Source organism: Leucoraja erinacea, chromosome 7 (assembly GCF_028641065.1).
Source record: "Leucoraja erinacea ecotype New England chromosome 7, Leri_hhj_1, whole genome shotgun sequence".
NCBI lineage: Eukaryota > Metazoa > Chordata > Chondrichthyes > Rajiformes > Rajidae > Leucoraja > Leucoraja erinaceus.
Window position 1 is genome coordinate 27,184,932 of NC_073383.1, and position 23,739 is coordinate 27,208,670.

Consider the following 23,739-nt stretch of genomic DNA (forward strand, 5'->3'; position numbering starts at 1 on the left):
ATTCCTTTTCTCCAGAGATGCTGTCTGACCCGCTGAGTTACTCCAGCACTTTGTGTCTATCTTCTGTACTGTTCTATGTTCTGTGAATTTCTTCTTGAAGCAACAGCAAAAGTAACTTTGACAGTGCTACAAGTCAGTGCAAGGATTTTCTTTAAGGTTAATGCCAGTTCAAGACTTGGATGATGTGTTTGGACTCTGAGAGCACAGACAGGCATTATAAATAGCAGATGAAATTGTTTTCAGATACAAACAAGACAGAATGGTTTTATAAGCATACCCTGCAAAGCCCCAGCTTTAAGGAATCTTTTTATAGACGGGAAGGTCAAAGAACAACTTCCGCTGGGATACCAGCCCATTGCAGTTGAGGTCAATCGAAAGGGAAATTAAGAAGTAACAAAAAAGCCAGATAGTATTAAAACGGAAATAATCTCCCATTTCAAGGGTATAGGAATGTGAAGTCAGAGCAGATAATGAAATCCTTGATCGTTCACTCTTAGCAGACAGATTTCGGGAGATTCCTAAGTATTCACAGTGGTTCACACTTGGAGCTGCTGCCTCACAGCATCAGAGACCCAGGTTTGATCCTCACCTCATGTGCTGTTTGTGTGGAGTTTGCACGTTTTCTCTGTGACCACGTGGGTTTGCTCCAGGTGCTCCGCCTTCTTCCCGCATCCCAAAGCCCTTATCACTCAACTGAACCATCCTACCAACTACTAGAGGGCATTCCTGAGCTACTATCTCCACTATCTTTGATTGGACTTTACTGTACATTACACTAAACTCTTGCACTGAACGTTATCCACGTTATGTCGTCATTCACATTAGTCGGCCGTGGGAATGGATCGGCCGGCTCCAGCCGGGCCGATATTCCAGAGCAGGGGACAAATTTGACTCGCCGATCAGCAAAGTTCGGATCGCCCCCCCTCACCCAGCCAACGTGCCACATTTTCGTGGGGACCTCTGGGGGGGATATCAAGTGCACTCTCATAATTTGGTCCGGATTAAAGGAGGTGCCAGAAAGTCAGTGGTGGACCTGTAATTAAATTCTGATACCCCTAATGTGATGGAACACTCTTCACTTGCCTGGATGCAGGCAGCGTCACCAACTCTGGTCCCGTTATTGTGTTGCAGGAAGCATGTGGAGATTTGAGAGTGTGCAGAAGAGGTTCACCAGGATGCTGCCTGCATTAGAGGGTATTAGCTATAAAGAGGTTGAATAAACATTGGTCATTTCCTCTAAAGCATCAGAGGTTCAAAGGAAACCTGATAGAATTATGAGGAATGGATGGGGTAAACAATCTTTTTCACTTTTTGTAACTATGTCGGGCCTTTGTGGCAACTCTTTTGTGTACTTTGTTGGCAAACACAAAGGATTTCACTGTGCATGGCTACAAGTGACAATAAAGTATCATCATCATCAAGATGTAGTCATACTTAAGGTCGATTTGTTTGACGGTTTCAAATTCCTCTCTTTCATCCACAGACAAACCCTTCCAGTACGCACACAACACTTATAAAGATGGCATAGCAAAGTTATCCGTGCTGGATGCTTTGCCAGAAGATGATGCTGTTTATACCTGCGTGGCAGAGAACAAATTTGGAACGGTATCTTGCTCTGCCAAAGTGACGGTGAAAGGTAAGGGAATCTTTACAACTCTACTTGCTGTGGAAAAGAAATAATATTGTATGAATCGATCTTACCCAGTTATTTTGTGTAAGAGTAAAATTACCATCATCTTATTATCTTTGGAGGACTGCCCTGGCAGACCCATTGTTCTTGCCTGCTCCTGCCCCATTCCCATTGAACAACTCCAAATGCCTGAATCTATCTTGTTCCCCCCCCCCCCCCCCCCCCGCTCTTGCCCAGTCATTTCTGACCTACATCCGAGGCAAATCACATGCTCTTCCTAATTCCTGAGCCCTCATTGACTCATCTTTATTCCCTCTTGTACTACACCGTCTGAAGAAGCTCCCGACCCAAAACTTCGCCTAGACATGTCTCCCAGAGATGCTGCATGACCCGCCGAGATACCAGTGCTTTGTGTTGTTTTTCTCTGCAAACCAGCATCTGCAATTCCTTGTGTCTCCATCGTCTTATCGTTCAGCTTCTTTCATCACTCCAACTTATCACAATTATTTACACAAAATGTTCTAGAAATGGACAATTGTACAAACAGAGTGATGGAGAGTGCCAGTATGGGAGAGAGAGACTGATGGAGTGTGTCAGAGACTGTATGAGAGAGAGAGAGAGAGAGAGAGACGTAATGTGGCAGAGCGAGATGGAATGTGGCAGTGAAAGAGAAAGATGGAATGTGTCAGTGAAAGAGAGAGATGGAATGTGTCACAGGAACAACAAAGTTGCATTATTCGCTTGTAGAGACTATGAACTGTAGATACTGATGTATTAAAAAAATGACACAAAGTGCTGGAATTACTCTGGGTGAGGTAGCATCCCTGGAGAACATGGAAAGTGACGTTTCAGGTCGGGACCCTTCTACAGACCCTGGATTCGGAAGAAGGTTCCCAAGCCGAATCATCACATTTTCATGTTCTCCAGAAATGTTGCCTGACCTGCTGAGTTACTCCAACACTTTCTCTCTTGCATTATACCCTTTCTGACTTGCAATGGCTCAATGACAGTCAAGGAACAAAAGTTTTGTCACGCAGTAAAATACCAAGCCTAGCAACCTGTAGCGAGTTTAATTGCCAAATAATAAGCAATTGCAGCAAAGTCTTGACACTGATAGAAAGTTTACAAAAGATGCCCAGTGAATTGTGAATAACAAGTTGATATTTGCGAATTCACTGGGCACCTTTTCCAAACACACCTTCCTGGATCATCCTTTGGCAATTGTTGTTGGTGCTTCTCCCGCGACCCAGTCGTAATTCTGATGCTCTGTGTGGAGTTTGCACATTCTCCCTGTGCCCTATCACATCACAATAACATTCGGCTGGAGATTAATTGGTTACTTGGAATTACCTACAGTGAGTAGTGAGTGGCAGGAGAATGAGAGTGCAGTTTAGTTTAGTTTGGAGAGACAGCGTGGTCCTTCGGCCCACCAAGTCCGCGCCGACCAACAATCCCGCACACTAACACTATCCTACACACACTAAAGACAATTTACAATTTTTCCAAAGCCAATTAACTTACAAACCTGTAAAGCTTTTGAATGTGAGAGGAAAACCAGAGCAGCCAGAGAAAACCACGCAGGTCACGGAGAGAATGTACAAACTCCGTACAGACAGCACCCGTAGTCTGGATCGAACCCAGGTCTCTGGCGCTGTAAGGTAGCAACTCTGCTGCTGCACGACTGTGCTGCCCCTCAATTGTTGAACAGTTGATGGGTCTGCATAAGAAAATAGATCACGGGGAAGTGAGTGGGGGAGTGGCACTAATGGGATTTCTCTGGAAGCCTTGTAGACTCAATCAGTAACCCCTTCTGTCTCACAAGAAACTATATACAAGTTGACACATCAAATACATTATGTGCATGAAACTCACACTTTGGCACTCTGAACTAAATTGTTTATGAAATGAAACATTTAGTATTTAGCACAGTTTATTAGACCACAAAGAATCAAGCATTAAAACAAACATTTCACACTCTACCTTTTGTATTCTGCAGTGAAATTGGTGGTCAGTAACTCATTCTAAATCCCAATCAATACCACCAGTGGTGCAGCAGTAGAGTTGCTGCCTGGTTTGATCCTGACCACAGGTGCTGTCTGGGTGGAGTTTGTACATTCTCCCTGTGATGGTGTGGGTTTTCTCCGGATTCTCCAGTTTCCTCCCACACTCCAAAGACATGCAGGTTTGTAGGTAAATTGGCATTTGTAAATTGTCCTTCGTGTTTGTTGGATAGAACAAGTGTACAGGTGATCACTGGTCAGGATGGAGTTGGTGGGTCGAAGGCCCTGCTACCACGCTACATATCTAAAGACTGAAAGTCATATGACAGAGAAAATATCCACAGAAATATTTAATTGAGGAAATCAGGGAAAAGTTTTACATAAATGCAAATGGTAAAAGCCCTCAATTTCTGAAGCAGATCTGAATGTTCAGATGCACTAGAATGTATGGAGTTTCCACGCTGTATTTCTAAACTACCCAATTTAATTACAGTAAATTCTCGAAGTATTGCATTGGCCAGGAACAAACAATGATTTTCTCTTTCGGGAAAAAGCTAAACTTAATTTCGATTCTGGAAGATTGGAAATCAGATACAGCCTGTAAGATGGACACAAATAGCTGGAGTAACTCAGTGGGACAGGCAGCATCTCTGGAAAGAAGCAATGGGTGACATTTCGGGTCGAGACCCTTCTTCAGACCGGTTAGGGATAAGGGAAACGAGAGATATAGACGATGATGTGGAGAGATAAAGAACAATTAATAAAATATATGCAATATGCAACTTACTGGGGGCAAACCACTGGTTAATGTTTTTGTTTTAACAGAACTTTGTTACAGTCTTTCTCTTCCTTGTTTATGCATTAAATCAAACGTTTAAATAATTTCAGTAGTCCTTGAATTGCAACAGTAACTTTCTCTCAGATATTCCAAAGGCCATATTAGGAATTGTTTGTTTGCTTTGACTTCCCAACTTATTGTACAAACTTTCACAAACGGATCCCACTGATTGAAATCAGAGCTGCAAACTTTCTTGCAGTGAGATGAAAAGCCATCTTATTTATTAGCTGAGCCCTTCTTGAAAGTGTATTTATAGCTGCAGTTTACTTCCAGCCTGATTCATTTTCTGATATGTACAGAGGGTTCTCAGAGTGCCAGCACGTTTCCACATGATGTTTTCCCTTTTATATTAGCCATTTGTATGTTTTCATGTGTATCCTCCTCCCTCTCACCCATCCAGCAGTACTTCAGGGTGAAAGAGAGGTTCATGTGCACCTCCTCTAACCTAACCTATTGCATTCGGTGATCCCACTGAGGCCTCCTGCACATCGATGAGACCAAGCACAGACTCGGCGACCATTTCACCAAACACTTGTGCTTGGTCCACCAAGGCCTATTGGATCTCCCAGTTGCTAACCATTTAACTCCCCTCCTGGTTCCCATGCTGACCTTTCTGTCCTGGGCCTCCTCAATTGCCAGAGTGAGGCCATCTGGAGGAACAGCGCCTCGTATTCCACTTGGGTAGCTTACAGCATAACGGTAAAAAACCCATAGTCAGGATCGAACCCGGGTCTCTGGCGCTGTAAGGAAGCAGCTCTACCGCTGCGCCACTATGCTGCCCCCACGTTCTACGTCACAACTGAACGAGAGGAAGGAAAAGAAGGTGGAAGTTTTCCTGAAGCAGCTTCTAAAAGTCCTTCTGCTCCTCCCAATGTTAGTTTAAAAAACTTTCAGGTTGCTGTATCCTGGTAACTGGTACGGACCAAGCAAGCAGAGCAAGCAAGTAGAAATGAATTGAGGAGCAACTGACAGAGAGAATTGTAGTCTTGGGCACATACTCTGTTGGTCAGGACCAACAACAACCACTGGTGTCAAATTGAAATCCACATGTGGGCCTCAAAGGTTGACCACATCGCAATAACCTCGTAGCACCCAGAGAAAACCCACACAGTCACAGGGAGAACGTGCAAACTCCATACAGAGAGCGGAGTCCGGATCGAACCCAAGTCTCCGGTGCTGTAAGGGAGCAACTCTACTGCTGATGGACACAAAATTCTAGAGTAACTCAGCGGGACAGACGGCATCTCTGGAGAGAAGGATAGGTGACATTTCGGGTCGAGACCCTTCTTCAGACTAGTCCGAGACTAGTCAAACTCTACCGCTGCGTCAGTGTGCCACCCTATAATAATCTGAAACAATACCACAATGACTTGACGGCACTGGGCCTGTACTCGCTGGAGTTTAGAAGGATGAGGGGGCATCTCATTCGAAACCAACCGAATAGTGAAAGGCCTGGATAGAGTGGATGTGGAGAGAATGTTTCCACTCGTGGGAGAGTCTAGGTCCAGAGGCCATAGCCTCAGAATAAAAGGACGTACCTTTAGAATGGAGATGAGGAGGAATTTATTTAGCCAGAGGGTGGTGAATCTGTGGAATTCATTGCCATTGATGGCTGTGGAGGCCGTCATTGGGCATTTTTACAGCAGAGATTGACACGTTCATGATTTGAAAGGATGTCCAAAGTTACGGAGAGAAGGCAGGAGAATGAGGTTGAGTGGGAAAGATAGATGAGCCATGATGGACTGGCAGAATTGACTCGATGGGCCGAATGGCCTAATTCAGCTCCAATGACATCTGAACTTATGATCGATACTTTCAACAGTATAGGTTGCAATTAAACTTCCCCAATATGGAGTGATTGGTGTTTCTAGAGATCAGAGAACGTTTACCAACCAGTGCTGGAAAGACAAATTCACTTTCATGAAGAGATCCCCTTCGGCCCAACTCATCTATGCCAACCAAGATGCCCCCATCTAATCTAGTCCCATGTGCCCACATTTGGCCTGTATCCCTCTGAACCTTTCCCATGTTCTCCAGAGATGCTGCCTGATACAGTGTGTTAATCCAGCATGTGTGTCTTCTTTTGTAAATCAGCATCTGTAAACCATCCTCATTCCTACATTCTCCCTCAAAACCTTTCCATTCCATGTACCTGTCCAAATGGCTTTTAATTGTTGTTAATGTACCTGTCTTAGCTACTTCTTCTGGCAGCTTGTCCCATACACCCACATGTGAAAAAGTTGCCCCTCAGGTTCCTTTTAACTCTTTCTCCTCTCACTTTAAACCTACGTCCTCTAATTCATCATTCTCTTACCTGGGGAAAAAAGACTGTGCATTCACCCTATTTTTAATGACAATGTAGTTTTTACTAAAAAGCTGTGTTTGGATGAGATTCAGAATTTGTTTGCACAACTGTTTTACAAAGGAATGTTGATAAGTTTATTCTATATCAGAACGTAGAGATTTCCGAAGCAGTGTATTGTAGGCAGTAACTGTGAATTCCAAAACACTTCACTGATTTTAATGGTCATTTGGGATGTGGCAAAAAAAGTACCAAACCTTGACTTTCATATGTGGTCTTTAGATTACTACACATTAGTGAGAACGTTTTACATTGTGGTTTTTGTACTAAATTTAGAATGGAGTTGAAGATGAATTTCTTTAGCCAGAGGCTGACGAATCTGTGGAATTCATTGCCACAGACGGTTGTGGAGACCATGACATTGGGGCGGCACAGTGGCGCAGCGGTAGAGTTGCTGCCTTACAGCGCCGGAGGCCCCAGTTCGATCCTGACCTCGGGTGCTGTCAGGTGCCGGGTTTTCTCCGGGTGCTCCGGTTTCTTCCCACATTTCAAAGACGTGCAGGTTTGTAGGTTAATTGGCTTCTGTAAATTGCCCCTAGTGTGTAGGATAGAACGAGTGTAAGGGTGATTGTGGCCTGCATGGACATGGTGGGCTGAAGGGCCTGTTTCCATGCTGTATCCCTAAACTAAACTAACCTAAACTAAACATCGGTATATTTAAAGCAGAGATTGATAGGTTCTTGATTAGTAAGGGCATTAAAGGTTATGGGGAGAAGGCAGGAGAATGGGATTAAGAGGGATAAATAGGTCAGCCATGATCGAATGGTGGAGTAGACTCGATGGGCCAAATGGCCTAATTCTGCCCCTATATCTATGGGTTTATGATCTAATAGGGATCCTCACTGATAACAATTTTAATTTGTTCACACAAGCTCCCCACATCACTCAATGTTTTTTTACACTTTCTTATTTTTTAGTGACATTTGCATCAAATTTTCAACAACTTAAGTAACTCTGATGTAATGTTCTTTGTCATTTCCAATGGGAGATCTCACAAACAGGTGTAAAAGCCAGATCTGTTTGACAAGAAGTCCTTTTAATGGATTCACTCCCCTCTCAACGAATAATCTGACACATGTAGCAAATTAAAAAGTACAAATTAAACGGATCTGTTTCAAAACAGCAGCACCAAAAATCAGTAACACCTTCATTTTGTGTAGGAAGGAACTGCAGATACTGGTTTTAAACTGAAGATAGACACAAAGTGCTGGAGTCTCTCTGGAGAAAAGGAATAGTTGACATTTTGGGTCGGAGCCCTTTTTCAGGGGTCTGAAGAAGTGTCCCGACCTGAAGCGTTAACTCCATAGATGCTGCCTGACTCGCTGAGTTACTCCAATACTATGTGTCTACCCCTTTATTTTAGCTTGATTTGTCAAGTCTCAATTATTCTGCAATTCTGAGACATTCCAGCATTTAATGATAGCTAGACCTCATCCACTTGTTTTATAACCCTGTCACGATCTTCAGGGCTGGTGTCTATTAAGAAAGCAGCAACTAACTGTCTTTTCCTCATCCAAGTCATTTGCATCCTGCCAGTATGCTGTAATCCTACAATCTTTCTAAATGTTGTATGAGGTCTGGCCATCTGGAAGCAGTACATCACTCGATTTTCACACGGCAACTGTCCCCCTCCACCCTTCTTACTTCCCCATGCCCCCCACTCCCACCCCAGTATGTTCCCATTACTCCTACCTTCTCCCATCCCTCTCCTAATCACTATTTCTCCTACCTTCTCCCAACTCCCCCATCACCCTCTTCCTTTCTCCTTTGTACACTTAGCTCCCATCTTCCAGTCCCTTATTTCCCTTTTACCTTTCCCCATCCTCATCCCCTTTCGCCCACATTCCTCCCTCCAGCTTTACATTTCACTTCTCTCCTTACCTAACTCCCTTTTGTCTCCTTTTCATCTCTAGCCTTTGTCACTTACTCCACCCATCTGCCAACCAAACAGCCCCTCCCCTGCAATCAAAAGGAACTGCAGATGCTGGTTTATACCAAAGATAGACACAAAATGCTGGAGTAATTCAACGGATCAGGCCGCATCTCTGGAGAAAAGACGTTTCAGGTCGGGATACTTCTTCAGAAACCCTCACCTTCATCCACCTATCACTTGCTAGCTTTTATCCTGTCTCTCACCACTCTTTTCCATATTTCCCGCCTCAATTCCAATCAGACTGAAGGAGGTTGTCGACTGAAATGTCGCTTGCCCATTTCCCTCCACAGATGCTGCCTGGCCTGCTGAGATTCTCCAGTACTTCTCTAGTGTCTCCCTCCTACCCACATTGTTTTGAAAAGACTATCTCTGTTTAGGCATGAGCCTTAACAAAAGCATGATTATTGTTAGGAATAGTTGTACAAGACAGTACTTTAAGGAGACTTGGCTTTTACTGTTGAATCTTTTTTCTATAAACATTCAAGAACAAAGGTGTGGCACAGTAGCACAGCGGTAGAGTTGCTGCCTTACAGTGCAGGGGCCTGTGTTCGATCATGACTATGGATACTGTCCGTATAGAGTTTGTACTGTACATTCTCCCTGTGACCACGTGGGTTTTCTCCGGATGCTCCGGTTTCCTCCCACACTCCAAAGACGTACAGATTTGTAGGTTAATTGGCTTAGGTAAAATTGCAAATTGTCCCTAGTGCTTAAGATAGTGCTAGTGTACGGGGATTACTGGCCGGCGTGGACTGGTGGGCCGAAGGGCCCGTTCCTGCACTATATCTCTAGAGTCTCAAGTAAACACACAAATGTCTCCCCTGCAAATAACTTGCTGTGAGTTTTACTGTCCAGCAGATGGCGATAACTCCTACCTTTTCCAAATATCTAATATGCCACAATTAAGTCCTGCTGTCTCCCTACCTCCCTATTCCCTACATCACGTCCAGCAGAGAAACAAAATCTCTCCTTTCTCCAGAATATCCTCGTGTCAGGTTTTGTCCACCCCACCCCCAAACCTCTCTTTTCCACTTAAACTATTTGAACGTACAAAAATGTTGCAATAAAACCATGTGGGTGAACCAGATGAAAGAACGTTTGCTCTCTTACAGAGAGATATCTAAAATAGAAAGCTCTGATATGAGGGATTACTTCAAGTAGAAAATAATAAGCATTAGGATGGTTGATTGTAACCAATACAACTTATCAACTGTAATAGGAAGGAACTGCAGATGCTGGTTTACACCGAAGATAGAAGCAAAGTCCTGGAGTAACTCAGCGAGCCAGGCAGCATCTGAAGAAGGGCACCACAGCGGATCAGGCAGCATCTCGGGAATAAAGATTGAGTCTTTTGAAGTACCTTGACGTGAAACATCACCTATTCCTTTTCTCCAGAGTTGCTGCCTGGCCTGCTGAGTTACTCCAGCATTTTGTGTGTATTTTCGGTGTAAACCAGCATCTGAAGTTCCTTCCTACTCATTTGAAGGTCCTGACCTGAAACGTCACCTACCCAAGGATGCTGCCTGACCTGCTGAGTTACTACAGTCCTTTGCATCTTATAACGTGCATTCCATTTGCATGACATGTTGCATTTTTCTGCTCTGACTGGTTATTAGTTTAGTTTAGTTTAGAGATACAGTGCGGAAACAGGCCCTTCGGCCCGCCGAGTCCGCACCGACCAGCGATCCCCGCACATTAACACTATCCTACACACACTGGGGACAATTTACACTTATACCAAGCCAATGAATTTTTCAATATAGAATTTATGAGGATTTACTTAAGTAAACTACACAAAATACATCTCTTAGCACAGAAATCTAACAAAAGCAAATGACTGCAATTGAAATATCTGAATATTTTACTGAAAAATATGATTCTGTTTTGCTTTGTGTTCAAACATCGGTTCCAGGGTTTCCCTTGAATTCTAAATCAAGAGGACCTGCACATTTAAAGGACTTCGCAAATGCTGCCCAAAATGATAAACATACACATTGTTGCAATTTCAAAAACAGTAACCTTCCCTACCATCATTAGAGCTGTATAATAATAGTCATCTTGTCCATAATATTGTTAGCAGTTCTGGTCACCCTTTCACAGGAAGGATGTGGAGGTTTTTGGAAAGGGTGCAGAGAAGGTTTACCAGAATGATGCTTGGATTAGGGGGTATTAGCTACAGGGAGAGGTTCGGCAGACGTGGATTGTTTTCTCTTGTTTAAAGGAGATGTGTGGCCATGTCTTTTTACACGAAGGGTGGTGAGTGCCTGGACTGTGCTTCTGGGGGCGGTGGAGGCAGATATGATAGTGGCGTTTAAGACATTTTTTAATAGGTGCATGGACATGCAGAGAATGGAGGGATGAGTAGGAAGAAACTGCAGATGCTGGTTTATACCAAAGATAGACACAAAATGCTGGAGTAACTCAGCAGGTCAATCAGCATCTCTGGAGAAAAGGAATAGGTGACTTTTTGGTTTGGGTCCCTTCTACAGGTTGAATAAGGGTTCCGACTCGCATCGTCACCTATTCCTTTTCTCCAGAGGTGCTGCCTGACCCGCTGAGCTACTCCAGCATTTTGTGTCTGTCCAGGGAATGGAGGGATATGGATCTAATGGCGGCATATAAGAGTTGATCTTGGCATCATCTTTGTGGGCTGAAGAACTCGTTCCTGTGCTGCTCTGTGTGAAAAGTAAACAGCTCCAGCTAATCCAGGGACATTACTGCCAGAAAGCAACTTAAAATGGAAATCAGTTTGAAAAAGTACGGAGGACATTTCATTAAGATATCTATCATCAAAATTAAGCAGGATCCTGGACAATCGAGCTCCCATTAGTAATTGACTTACTCTTCTGAACAGGAGAGCTCACTAGGAGTTAAATCCTTTAGGCACGGCACATAATGCTTATTTTCCCGGCAGCCAGACTGCATTCAAATACCATAAATGGTAAATAACAGCTGCTGAATAAGAAAAGAGCTTGGGTCTTGCTAATACGATGCCTCCAGTAATAAAACAACTTTCTCTCTGAGTTGTCAGCCTCTGCCATTGTCTAGCAGATGATATTTGAAAATGAGAAATGCATTCACGTTTCAAAACACTTTCCCGAGTGCTTGAATTTTAGCGCAAAAATGATTAAATTTCTTCAGCAATTCAAAGTAGCAGAATCTCAACATAATGTTAGTGCTGCTTTTACAGAATATGTCAAATGCTTTATTATTAATAATGACCGGCATCGATGCAATTGTCAGTGAATTAACTTACTGCACAATAGAGACTTGCCTTTCAGGTCTAAGTACTTAATGATTATGTATTCATCCTTTAAATAAGCTCATTTTGCTTCTCACTTTTCCATCTCTTATCTGTGGTGTCAACAGCAGGCAGCTCTGCCTGGGGTATAATGTGATCTTATGAGGAACCAATTCATTGAATTCATAATGGAGTCATAAAGAACTACAAAACAAAACACAATAGAAATGTGAGGTGTTGTATCTTGGGAAGATTAAAATAGGCAAGGCCTTAAGGGCCTGTCCCACGAGCATGCGACTGCATGCGGTAAGCGCGACCAAACCGGAAGCGGGGGCCGCGCAGAGGTCGAGTGATCCCGTACGAGTTGACGTGAAGTTCGGGCGAAGTCCGCGGGAAGTTCGTGCTAGGCGTACGCCGTCAAGAAACTGCGTACGGCGTCAAGAAACTGCGTACGGCGTCGAGACGGTGCGTACGCCCGTCGAGGCGGTGCATACTGCCTCAATGCGGCTGCGGGCCGGCAGGCCGTTGCCGCGCAGAATTCTTGAACAGTGTCAGTTTTTTCGGAGCCCCGCGCGATGTCGGGACCAGCTCCGCACAACTTCATACGGCTCCGGCGATCGAAGTGGGACCGGCCCCGCGAGGCCGTATGGTTCAAGCTACCACGTTAGGCGCGTTTGCCACATGCAGTCGCATATTCGTGGGACAGGCCCTTTACGCTGCGAATGGTAGGGCTCATGGGAGTGTTGCAGAGCAGAGGGATCTAGGGCTGCATGTACATCGTTCGTTGAAAGTGGCATCACTTTCATTGCCACATCGGGTGGTCAAAAAGGCTTTTGGTACATTGGTCATTAGTCAGTGTATTGTGTGTAGAAGTTGGCATGTCATATTGCAGTTATATAAGAGGTTGGTGAGGCCACATTTAGAGTATTGTGTTCAGTTTGGTCACCATTTTATAAGAAAGATGTTGTCAAGCTGGAACAGGGTACAGTGAAGATTCACAAGGATATTGTCAGGACTTGAGAGTATGAGCTATAGGGAGCGGGTGACCAGGCTAGGACTCTATTCCTTGGAGTGCAGGAGAATGAGGGGTGATCTTATAGAGGTGTACAAAATCATGAGAGGAATAGATCGGGTAGTCCTTTGTCCAGAGTAGGGAAATCAAGAACCAGTAGAAATAGGTTTAAAGTGAGGGGGGAAAGATTTAACAGGAACCTGAGGGGTAAAGTTTTTACACAAAAGGTGGTGGGTGTATGGAAGGAGCTGCCAAAGGGGGTAGTTGAGGCAGGTACTATTGTAACGTTTAAGAAACATTTGGTACATGGATGGGACAGATTAGAGGGATATGGGCCAGGTGGAACTAGCATAGATGGGACATCTTGGTCAGCAGGGACAAGTTGGACGTGCCGATGACTCTATGACTTTACTGGAGTAACTCAGCAGGTCAGGCAGCATATCTGGAGAGCATAGGAAAACATCAGTCTGATGTTCTCCCTGTGACCACCTGGGTTTCCTTTGAGTTCCCTCCCCCCCATCCCCCCTCCACATAGCCTAAAGACATGCATGTTTGTAGATTAATTGGCCTCTGTAAATTTCTCCCAGTGTATAGGGAGTGGATGAGAAAGTGAGGTAATATAGAACTAATATGAATGGGTGATGGATTGTTGGCTTGGACTCAGTGGGCCGAAGGGCCTGTTTCCGTGCTTTATCTTCCAATTAGTTAAATTCTCCACAACAACCCCCCTCCCCTCCCACCCTGTAACACCTCCTGTTCTCTGGCTCTACGACCACGTTTTAATCTAGACTCGCTGCCACAGCCATTTGTGTGTTCTCGCTGCTCCTTGATCTTTGTTGCTGGCGTTGTGCTTTTGCATACCTTTCCTTCATTTGTTTCTTTGTACCTTTTAATATCTCTCCTCTCCCTCTCTCCTGATTCTCAGTCTGAAGAAGAGTCTCGACCCAAAACATCACCTATTCCTTTTCTCCAGAGATGCTGCCTGACCCGCTGAGTTACCCCAGCATTTTGTGTCTATCTTCAATCAATCAATTAATTCTGCTTTATATATCAACTTGCCATTCATAATAGAAAAGAAACTGCAGATGCTGGTTTATACCAAAGACAGACACAAAATGCTGGAGTAACTTAATGGGTCAGGCCATTTGTAATGGTAGCCGTTCGTGACTATTGGAATGTGATGACGTTGATTAGAATCATTACCTCTGCTTCTCCCTTCACTGATGCTGCTTGGTCCGCTGAGTATTCCCAACATGTTTTGTTTTAATTTCTGACTTTATTTTTCATCGCAACATTAAAACAAGGAACTGATCTTTGTAAACAATGGAGTTTACTCCAAGCCAGTGCGAAGTGTTGCACTTTTGGATGTCGAATGTAATTGGAAAGCATGCAGTTAATGGCAAGACCCTTAACAGAGGGATCTTGTGGTCCAAGTCCATAGCTCCCTGAAAGTAGCAACATAAGTAGATAGGGTGGTACTAAAGGTGTAAGGCATGCTTGCCTTCATCAGTTGGAGCATTATGTATAAGTCAGGAAATCATGATGCAGCTTTATAGGACTTTTGTTTGGTTGTATTTGGAGTATTGGTTAGTTGTTCATGTCACACTGTTACAGGAAGGATGTGGAAGATTTATGGAGAGGCTGTGGAACAGCTGTGCCAGAATTCTGCCTGGAATAGATGGTATTAGCTAAAAGGAAAGGTTGGACAGACTTGCATTGTTTCCTCTGGAGTATTGGAGGCTGAGGGAGTCCTGGTAGAAGTATATGGAATAATGAGAGGCATAGGTAGGGTAGATAGTCAGAACCTTTTTCCCACGGTGGAAATGTCAAATACTAAATTTGCAAAATTTGCCCCAAAAAAAAATGTGACCTACAAACCTGCACATCTTTGGAATGTGGGAGGAAACCGGGGCACCCGGAGAAAATCCACGAGGTCACTATAAGAACACACAAACTCCGTACAGACAACACCAGTAGTCAGGATCAAGCATGGGCCTCTGGTGCTGTGAAGCAGACACTCTATCGCAGTGCCACTGTGCCGCCCTTAACTCAACAGATCAGGCAGCATGGACAGGTGATATTTCAGGTCGGGATCCTTCTTCAGACATCTGCAGCCTTGTGGTGAAGCCTGAATATGATTGCTCTATCGTCAGGAGTTATGTTATTGCCACTGCAATCCCTTAAAGGCCTTTGATCCTACCTAATGGGACCATGGCAGCTGAAGATGAACTCCACTCATCTGCCAATCAAGCCTTCCTCACCCTTATCCACCAATTGTCCTGATCCAAAATGTCACCTATCTATTCTTTCTACAGATGCTACCTGACCCACTGTGTTCCTCCAGCACTGTATTTTACTCAAGATTCCAATATCTGCAGTTACAAATGTATCCACCTATCACTTGCTAGGCTTTCTTCCCTCCCTCCCTCACTACAATCAGTCTGAAGAAGGGTCCCGATCCAAAACTTCACCTGCCTATTTCCCTCCTCAGATGCTGTCTGATCCACTGCGTTCCTCCAACACTTTGGGTTTTGCTCAAGATTCCAGCATCTGCAGTTCCTCGTGTCTCCATATTATTACAATAACAACTTGTATATTTGACCAGATACCTCCTAAGCTTTTGCTTTTCTAATCATTTGCTTTTAGATCATTTGCTTTGTCACAGAAACAGTACACAGGCTGATCCCGTGTGTCTAAGGAGAAAGCAAGCTGCCTCCTCTTTGGCCTTTGCCCCACATTATTTTGCTGTAAGCTACTAGTTTGCACTTGGCTTGGTGCTAAAAATCGCCCCCGTGTTTAAAATTTCCCGCTGTTGTATAGAAGTTTACTGTGGCTGATATATTTTCACCAAATAGTTCAGTAATTAAATGAGAATGTTGTGATTCTAACAGCACACATTCTAACATCTGAAGCCCAGCCCTTTGCAGGAATCTTAAAATAATTTTGAGTTTACGCTTCAAGCAAGAATGAAAGGGGGAATTAAACATTCATGTTTGTTTCTCTCTTGTTAATACCATCTCCTTTATGCTACAAGTGGTTTAGCCAATATTAAAGAGATAAAGGCTGCATCCTGTCCTGATTTCAAAATGTATGTTCTTGTTTTTTAAATCATTCTGTGACCTTGCCCTCACCCCAACCGTGTGACTTCCTTGAGTCTGCATGTTTGTACTCCTTCAGTTCTGGCCTCTTGGGTATTCCTGATTGTAATCATTCCATCATCAGAAGCAATGCTTTTGCTGCCAAGATCTCAAGCCCTGACATCCCTGTCCACATTGCCTTTCTACATATCCGTCCATCTTTAAGACACAAACTGCTGGAGTAGCTCAGTGGGTCAGGCGGCATCTGTGGAGGACATGGACAGGCGATGTTTCAGGTCGGGTCCCTTCTTCAGACATTAAATCCGCTGAGTCACTCCAGCATTTTGTGTCTTTCTTTGGAATAAACCAGCATCAACAGTTCTTTGTTATGACGTCTTTAAGATACTCCTTAAACCAACCTCCTTTTGTCTCAGTTCGTGCTTTTGTGCCCAATTATTTTTTGACAATTTTACTGTGAAATGCATTGAAATGCCTTTTGTGTTAGAGGTACTGCTATATAAATATGAATGAAGGTTATTGTTGTTATTGTCCTTTTTACAATATCAGTCCTACTGCATCTTATTTCCTTCCCAATGAGATGAAGTCCTGAAGATCATTCATGCACCAACACACAAGTGCTAACAAACCATTTCCTTTCAGATATTTTTTTTGCACTCTGCAAGACTGGAAATGGACATTGAATGTTCTTTTTCTGGAGTTTTGAATTCATTTTTGTTAACATATACATTTGATGGCTTTCAGATATGCAAAAAGAAAATTGAGGTTGAACACGTGACTTCACAGATAGATAAGGTGATTAAGAAGATGTTCGGTACATTAGCTTTCATCAGTCAGGATACTGAGTGTAGAAGTTGGGATGTTACATTAGTTGTACAACACGTTGGTGAGGCTGCATTTGGAGTATTGTGTTCAGTTTTAGTCACCCTGCAATGGGAAAGATGTCATCTAGCTCGAAGGAGAGCAGAGACGATTTATGAGGATGTTGCCAGTACTCAAGGGACTGAGATATAGGGAGACCTTAGGCAGGTTGGGACTTTATTCCTTGGAGCGAAGGAGGCGAGGTGTACAAAATCATAAAGAGAATAGATATGGTGAATGCATAATCTTTTACCCCAAGTAGGGGATTCAAGAACTAGAGGACAGGGGTGAGAGAGGAAAGATTTAATAGGGACCTGAGGGGCAACTGTTTCACTGAGGGTGGTGGGTTTATAAAACGAGCTAGGTAGGTCGGAGGTAGTTGAGGCAAGTACTATGACAACTTTTAAAAGACATTTGGACAGGTACATGTTTAGGATAGGTTGAGAGGGACATGGGCCAAACGCTGCAGGTGGGATTAGCGTAGATGGGGCATCTTGGTCAACATGGACCCGTGCTGTATGACTCCATAACTCTATGGGATTGTTTTATATTGTCAATTGCTTTGTTCTGCTGTAAACAAGGTCTAGATCCTTGCATCTTGTATTGTGTATGGGCAATAGTTAGATTTTACTTCGGAGTCACGTGAATGATTCCGTGAAGAAGCCCGTCAGCATGCATGCGCGTCAATTACGACTAACGCATTGCGCAACGACTGGCTGGCAGGCGCGTCGCTCCACCAGCGGTACGTTTAAACCTGCAGGTAAGTTTTGAACTTATTTCCAGGTTCTGTTTTTTCTTGCAGGAATCTCTTTTACAGAGTTTTTTCCTGCTGGATAATTTCGGGGCGAAGTTCGGACGGGCCGCAGGGAAACCGGTTATGGACCGTAGGGAGATCCCAGTCACGGACCGCGGAAGTGCGGGTAGCCAGCGGCCGTCGGGTTCGCTCCCAAGTCGCTGACAGTGCGGTCAGCGGCTCCCAGACCGCTATGGTTACCCAGAAAGGGGGTAAAGCCAAGAGTAAGTCAGTTAGGCCTTTGGACTCGGACGAGTCAGGCAAGGAGGGTTCCCCTCCGACATACCTGGGTACGTCCTCAGATGTTTAACCCAGATGGAGGATGGATAGCGCCCTCGGGTGTTTATCCCACAAATGTGATGCACCATCTTGATATAGGTCCGTAGGAGGGGCCATATTAGCGCAGGCAGCCACAGGGGCCTGTGGCAACACCTGTTTCAGGGCTGCTTACGAATCTCCCTCTCTGTGGAGGGGAGTGCGAGTGGTCAGTGTGTAACTGGCTTCAAATTTGGAAGTATGTCCATGGAACATACTGGAGCACATGCGTATGGCTTCAAGGGAATCCTCGCAAACGAAAGTGTTGCTGCCGGAAGAGTTGGTTTCCAGCCGTTGGCAGAAAACCCGGAAGGGGCCAGAGTTCCCCTCACGCTACAAGCTTTGCTAGCATCAGCATACTTACGTCATCATTACAGGAACAGGTGACGGCTGTAAGATACCATACACCTGTAAATTGTTCCTGAAAGTGCTGGCAGTGAACAGCGCTATCAGGGGTGACATTGGAGGGGGCGTGAAAATCCAGGAAATGAAACCAGCTGCTGAATCTTCTCTTCAGGGAAGACCTATCCAACAGGTACGACCTGGATGAGGAAGCAAAAGCTGTTGGACTAATCAAGGTACCAACGACGAGCAAAGCTTCATCGTTTCGGCGACAACACACCCCACGCCTCCATCGGCAGTAAGCGGTTCACTGAAGCTGGTGGCAGCTTGAAAGCTGGGCAGAGGTCTTTCAGGCCAAGGCCCAAGCCAGTCTCAGGAAAAATATGGAATCCACACACCCTACCAGTCCTACTCTCCAATCAAGGACGGAAATAGAACCGCATCAGGGGCCTTTGAGCTTACCATAAGACCACCGGTAACCATGGAGGTAGGTGGGTCTGGTTCTGCCGAAACATGGGGTATGTGGACCATTTACAAGTTGGTAATATTTACATTTGTTTTTTGTACAAATGACAATGATAACATGAGATTCAGATCCGTTTATAAACTAAAATGATAACATGTGATTAGTTTATACTGCACAGTATACAAGGGCTTGGAATTGTGCCCAGAGTTGTCTTTCGAAGCAGGCTCAGTATTATGGCAGGATTGCGTTTCGAGACAAGCTCGGAAATATGGCCAGAGTTGTCTTTCAAGGCAGGCTCAGAATTATGGCCTGAGTTGTCTTTCGAGGCAGGCTCAGTATTATGGCCAGGATTGCCTTTCGAGACAGGCTCGGAAATATGGCTAGAATTGTCTTTTGAGGCAGGCTCAGAATTATGGCCAGAGTTGTCTTTCGAGACAGGTTCGATGGCCAGGCTCGGAATTATGGCAGGCGTGGCCTGTTCATTGTGAAAGATGGAAGATGGCGGTTCATCCTTGATTTAATTTGCATGTACAGTATAGACTTTTCAGAATAGGAAACTTTGTTACTGTCTAACAACTGATTTCCATAGGATCTTTATGGCATGGATCGATCTCAAAGATACATTCTATTCAGTTCCCATTCACAGGGATCACCGGAGACATTTGAAATTTATCTGGATGGGGCAATGATAACAGTTAAAGCGTTGCAAAATGGGCTAACTTCAGCTCCCTGGTTATTTACCAAATTATTAAAACCGGAGCTTGGACTGCTCAGAGCTCAAAAACACTGTTATGGCTTATCTGGATGATATTCTAAATGCTGCATTTTGCTAAAATTAACTGTTTCAGCCGCAAACTATATTTTAGAAATTGGGGTTTCTCATCCATCCAGTTAAATTTAAGTTGATACCAACTAGAGTTATTGATTATTGGGATTTACCTTTAACTATTAATTTGTCTGTGACTCCGCCCTGGGGCAAGAGATTGGAATTAATAGAAGCCTGTAACAACCTTGTTGTTATGAAGCAGCCTTCTATTCATCAAGTGTAATTGGCAATATAGTAGCTGTGTTTCAGCTGTGCAAGTTGGGCCTTTGCATTATCAGAACTTACAACGTGCAAAGGTGTAACCTCTCAAGTACCATGTAGGTCATTGTTAACAGACCTATGCTATTACCAGCTGAAACTACCAAAGTCACAATGGTGGACAAACAGTATTCAGCATTGCTCCAGTAATTTTGGTCAGTAAATCTTCAGTTATATTACAACTGATGCTATTGCTCAAAGATGGAAAATTTACGAATGCCATCTCTTTTATGTCTTTCCTCCATTTTGCCTCAACAGTGGGGTCTTGCAATAAATCCAGCAAGATCCCGCTTCAGGTTTTTGCGTACTGTCTGACTGGCCTATGCTGCCATGGTTCGCGCTAATGTTGGGAATAATAATAGAACATTATATGATTATTCTAAACATAAAACTTTGCTGGTTCAGCGTGTGACTCGGGAAACCAGCCTCTGCATGATAAAATCAATTAATTGACTTGCAGACTCTGAGAAGACTGTTCCTGTGGCTCGGGTTGTCAGACCGATCCATGTATGTGCACACTGCAGATTGCAGGGATAGCCCCAAAAAAGCAGTACATTTCCTCTTCAGGAGATGGGAAGAGATTTTGAAATGCTTATGTTACATATAATACGGCACGGATATTGACGTATTGGAGTTCATTTTCAAATGGGTCTTTGACAATAAATTAAGTTATAGTGCCATTAACTGTACCAAACGTGCCTTCTCACCATATTTGCTGTAGCGAGCGGGACCCATTCTGCCGGGTCTCACCCTCTGATATCCAGATTTATGAAGGATATCTTTAACACAAGTTCTCCCAGGCCCAGGTACACGGAAGTATGGGATATTGACATTGTGTTAACATTACCCACCAGGGGGCTCCAGCTACATCCTTATCTTTGGCCCGGCTCTCATAAGGTAGTTATCCTCATGACGCTGGTCTCAGCGCAATGGGTCCAGTCACTACATAAATTGCGACTGGACAGGATGGTTACATCTGCAAATAATATAATATTTTATGTTTATGATTTAGTTAAGCAGAGCAAACCAGGGGCGTCAGGTCTCAAGCTAGTTTTCATGGCATACCCCATGGACTTTCGGTTATGTGTGGTCACACATTTACAACAATATGTCAAGGTCACCAAGAGCCTTAGAGGCTGTAAACTAGCAATGTTTGTTAGTTACAAAAAACCTCATAAGAAGGTATCAGTTCAAACCATCTCCAGGTGGTTAAAACAGGATTTTGGCTGTTGCAGGAGTAGATACTAATATTTTCAACACTCACTCCACCAGGGCTGCTACTTCATCAGCAGCTCGGGTTATGTACGTCCCACTGGACCACATCCTAGCGGCTGCAGGATGGTCAAAGAACGTACTTTCCAAACATTGTATAATAACCCATTGCCAGACCTGGGGTATTTGCTAACTCTATTTTAGGTTCTGTTTATAGTTTCCTCCCGGATGAGAGGGATTACTATTATTATTATTTGTTCATTAAAAAGCATCAGCATGTTTTAAATCTACGTCATGTCTGTATGCATTATGAATGTTTCCCTTATCTGTGGTCAACTGATGCAGTTGTGCTTGTGTGGACTCGTGTTCACGGCATGAAATCACAGAGCTTTGAAATCTTCACGGAATCACTCATGTGACTCCGAAGTAAAATAGTAAGATTAAACGAGAACTTACCAGTTTGAAGTTTGATCTTTATTTTATGAGGAGTTACGATGAGCGATTACGTGCCCTCCGCTCCCAACCCTCTTATCATAAAGATCACTTGGTAGTTCTAGTCTCTCCGATCTTACTATGTTAAGTTCAACTACTGTTATCTGTGATTTCACAACGCTGCTTTGAAGGTTGATGCGCATGCGTGCTGACGGGCTTCTTCGCGTAATCGCTCATCGTAACTCCTCATAAAATAAAGATCAAACTGGTAAGTTCTCGTTTAATCTTACTATCATTTGAGGGTTCACAATATCACTCCCTTATACATAATAAAACCATTCCTGGGATACATTTCCCAGTGAGTAAACTTGAACGAGTTTTCTTGAGCTTTGATAAAGCTGTTTTTATCACAAAGCTTCAAGTTTGGGATTAAGTTATTGTGGACCCATATGCTTTCAATGACTTTCCCATGCAAAGTCGTTTATATCAGATTTATAGTTCCCAGAGCTCAAGATCCCTTTGTTAATGACCACACTACAAAACCCAGGATGAAAGCATCAATGAATAAGCCCTGCGAGCAGCATTTTTCACTTTAAAATTTGACATTGCTGCAAAAGAGATTAACATCCCTTCTCTGCTGTCGATGGTTTCAGAGCCTATCCTGGGAGCTGGGAAAGTGATAGCTAGGAACAAATAATAGCTTTTGTTGCATGCTAACCAGTCAGCGGAAAGACAATACATGATTACAATCAAGCTGTCCACAGTGTACAGATACATGATGAAGGGAATAACGTGAATAATGTTTAGTGCGTGATAAAGCCCAGTAGAGTCCGATCAAAGATAATCCAAGGGTTTTCAATTAGGTTGATAGTAGCTCAGGACTGCACTCTAGTTGTTGGTAGGATGGTTCAGTTGCCTCACAACAGCTGGGAAGAAACTGTTCCTGAATCTGGAGGTGTGCGTTTTCACAGGAAAGGTTTAGACAGATATGGGCCAAACGCAGGCAGGAGGGACCAGTGTAGATGGGGCATGTTGGTTGGCATGGGCAAGTTGGACCAAAGGGCCTGTTTCTGTGCTGTATGACTCTATGAACACTGTTTCAGAATAATCTGCTTGCATCTTAATCACCAAAATGGAAGGGAGTTTCCATGATGAATTATTCTCTGTATAAAATGATGTATGAATTTGGACAGGTACATGGATAGGAAAGGTTTAGAGGGATATTGGCCAAATGCAGGTAGGTGGCACTAGCATAGATGGAGTATGTGTAGGAAGGAACTGCAGATGCTGCTTTACAATAAAGAAAGACACAAAACGCTGGAGTAACTCAGCGGGTAGATGGGGTATATCGGTCAACTGGGCAATTTGGGCCAAAGGGCCTGTTTATATGTCGAATTATGCTAATTAAAGACTTCAGTCAAACGTAAGAACTAAGAATCACATGGAAAAGGCTATAAGCATTAGGCAGGTTAGGCTGCATCTGTGGAAAAAAATAATGGATAACATAAATCCTTCGTCAGATTTTGGAATCCCAGCAATGGGCAATTCTTTTGATTTTCAAACAACTTTTACGAGATAGCCATGAATTATATGAGGGAGTTGAAGGGGCCTCAGTTGAGAACTGTTTGCAGGTGGCAATCAGAGGCTGAAAGGTGGGGTCTGAGGTGTCTCCTGACTGGGCCTTGAGGTCTGCTTCAGCAGGGAGGGTGCCTGGAAGATGTCACTCCAGGTCCATCTGTTGTAGATGCTGGAGAAGGGAGGCGGCAGGGGTCGAGCCTTGGGCTCAGCAAAGGAACATAGAATATTACAGCACAGAAACAGGCCCTTCAGCCCACAATGTCCATGCTGGACGATGCCAAGACAACAAATCTCCTCTGCCTGTATATGGTCCATGTAGCTCCATTCCCTGCATATCCCATGTGCCCATCCAAAACCCTCTTCAATGCTACTATCATATCTGCCTCCACCTCTACCCCTGGCAGCGAGTTCCAGGACCCCACCATCCTCTGTTTAAAATACTTTCCCTGCACAATTCCTTTAAACATTGACCCTCTCACCTTAAAATTCTGCCCTCTAATCTCTGATATTTGCATCCTGGGGGATAAAGGCTCTGACTGTCCATG

General features: G+C 43.9%; 1 protein-coding gene across 9 annotated transcripts in view; it reads left to right on the forward strand.

The window, feature by feature from the left end:
- LOC129698790 (myosin light chain kinase, smooth muscle-like) overlaps positions 1-23,739 on the forward strand; it is a 258,392-nt gene that overhangs the window by 145,687 nt on the left and 88,966 nt on the right. For all 9 annotated transcript variants that reach the window (XM_055638067.1, XM_055638068.1, XM_055638065.1 and 6 more), the window contains one exon: positions 1,484-1,636. In XM_055638067.1, the coding sequence (XP_055494042.1) occupies positions 1,484-1,636 (153 nt within the window). The remainder of the gene's footprint in view (positions 1-1,483; positions 1,637-23,739) is intronic.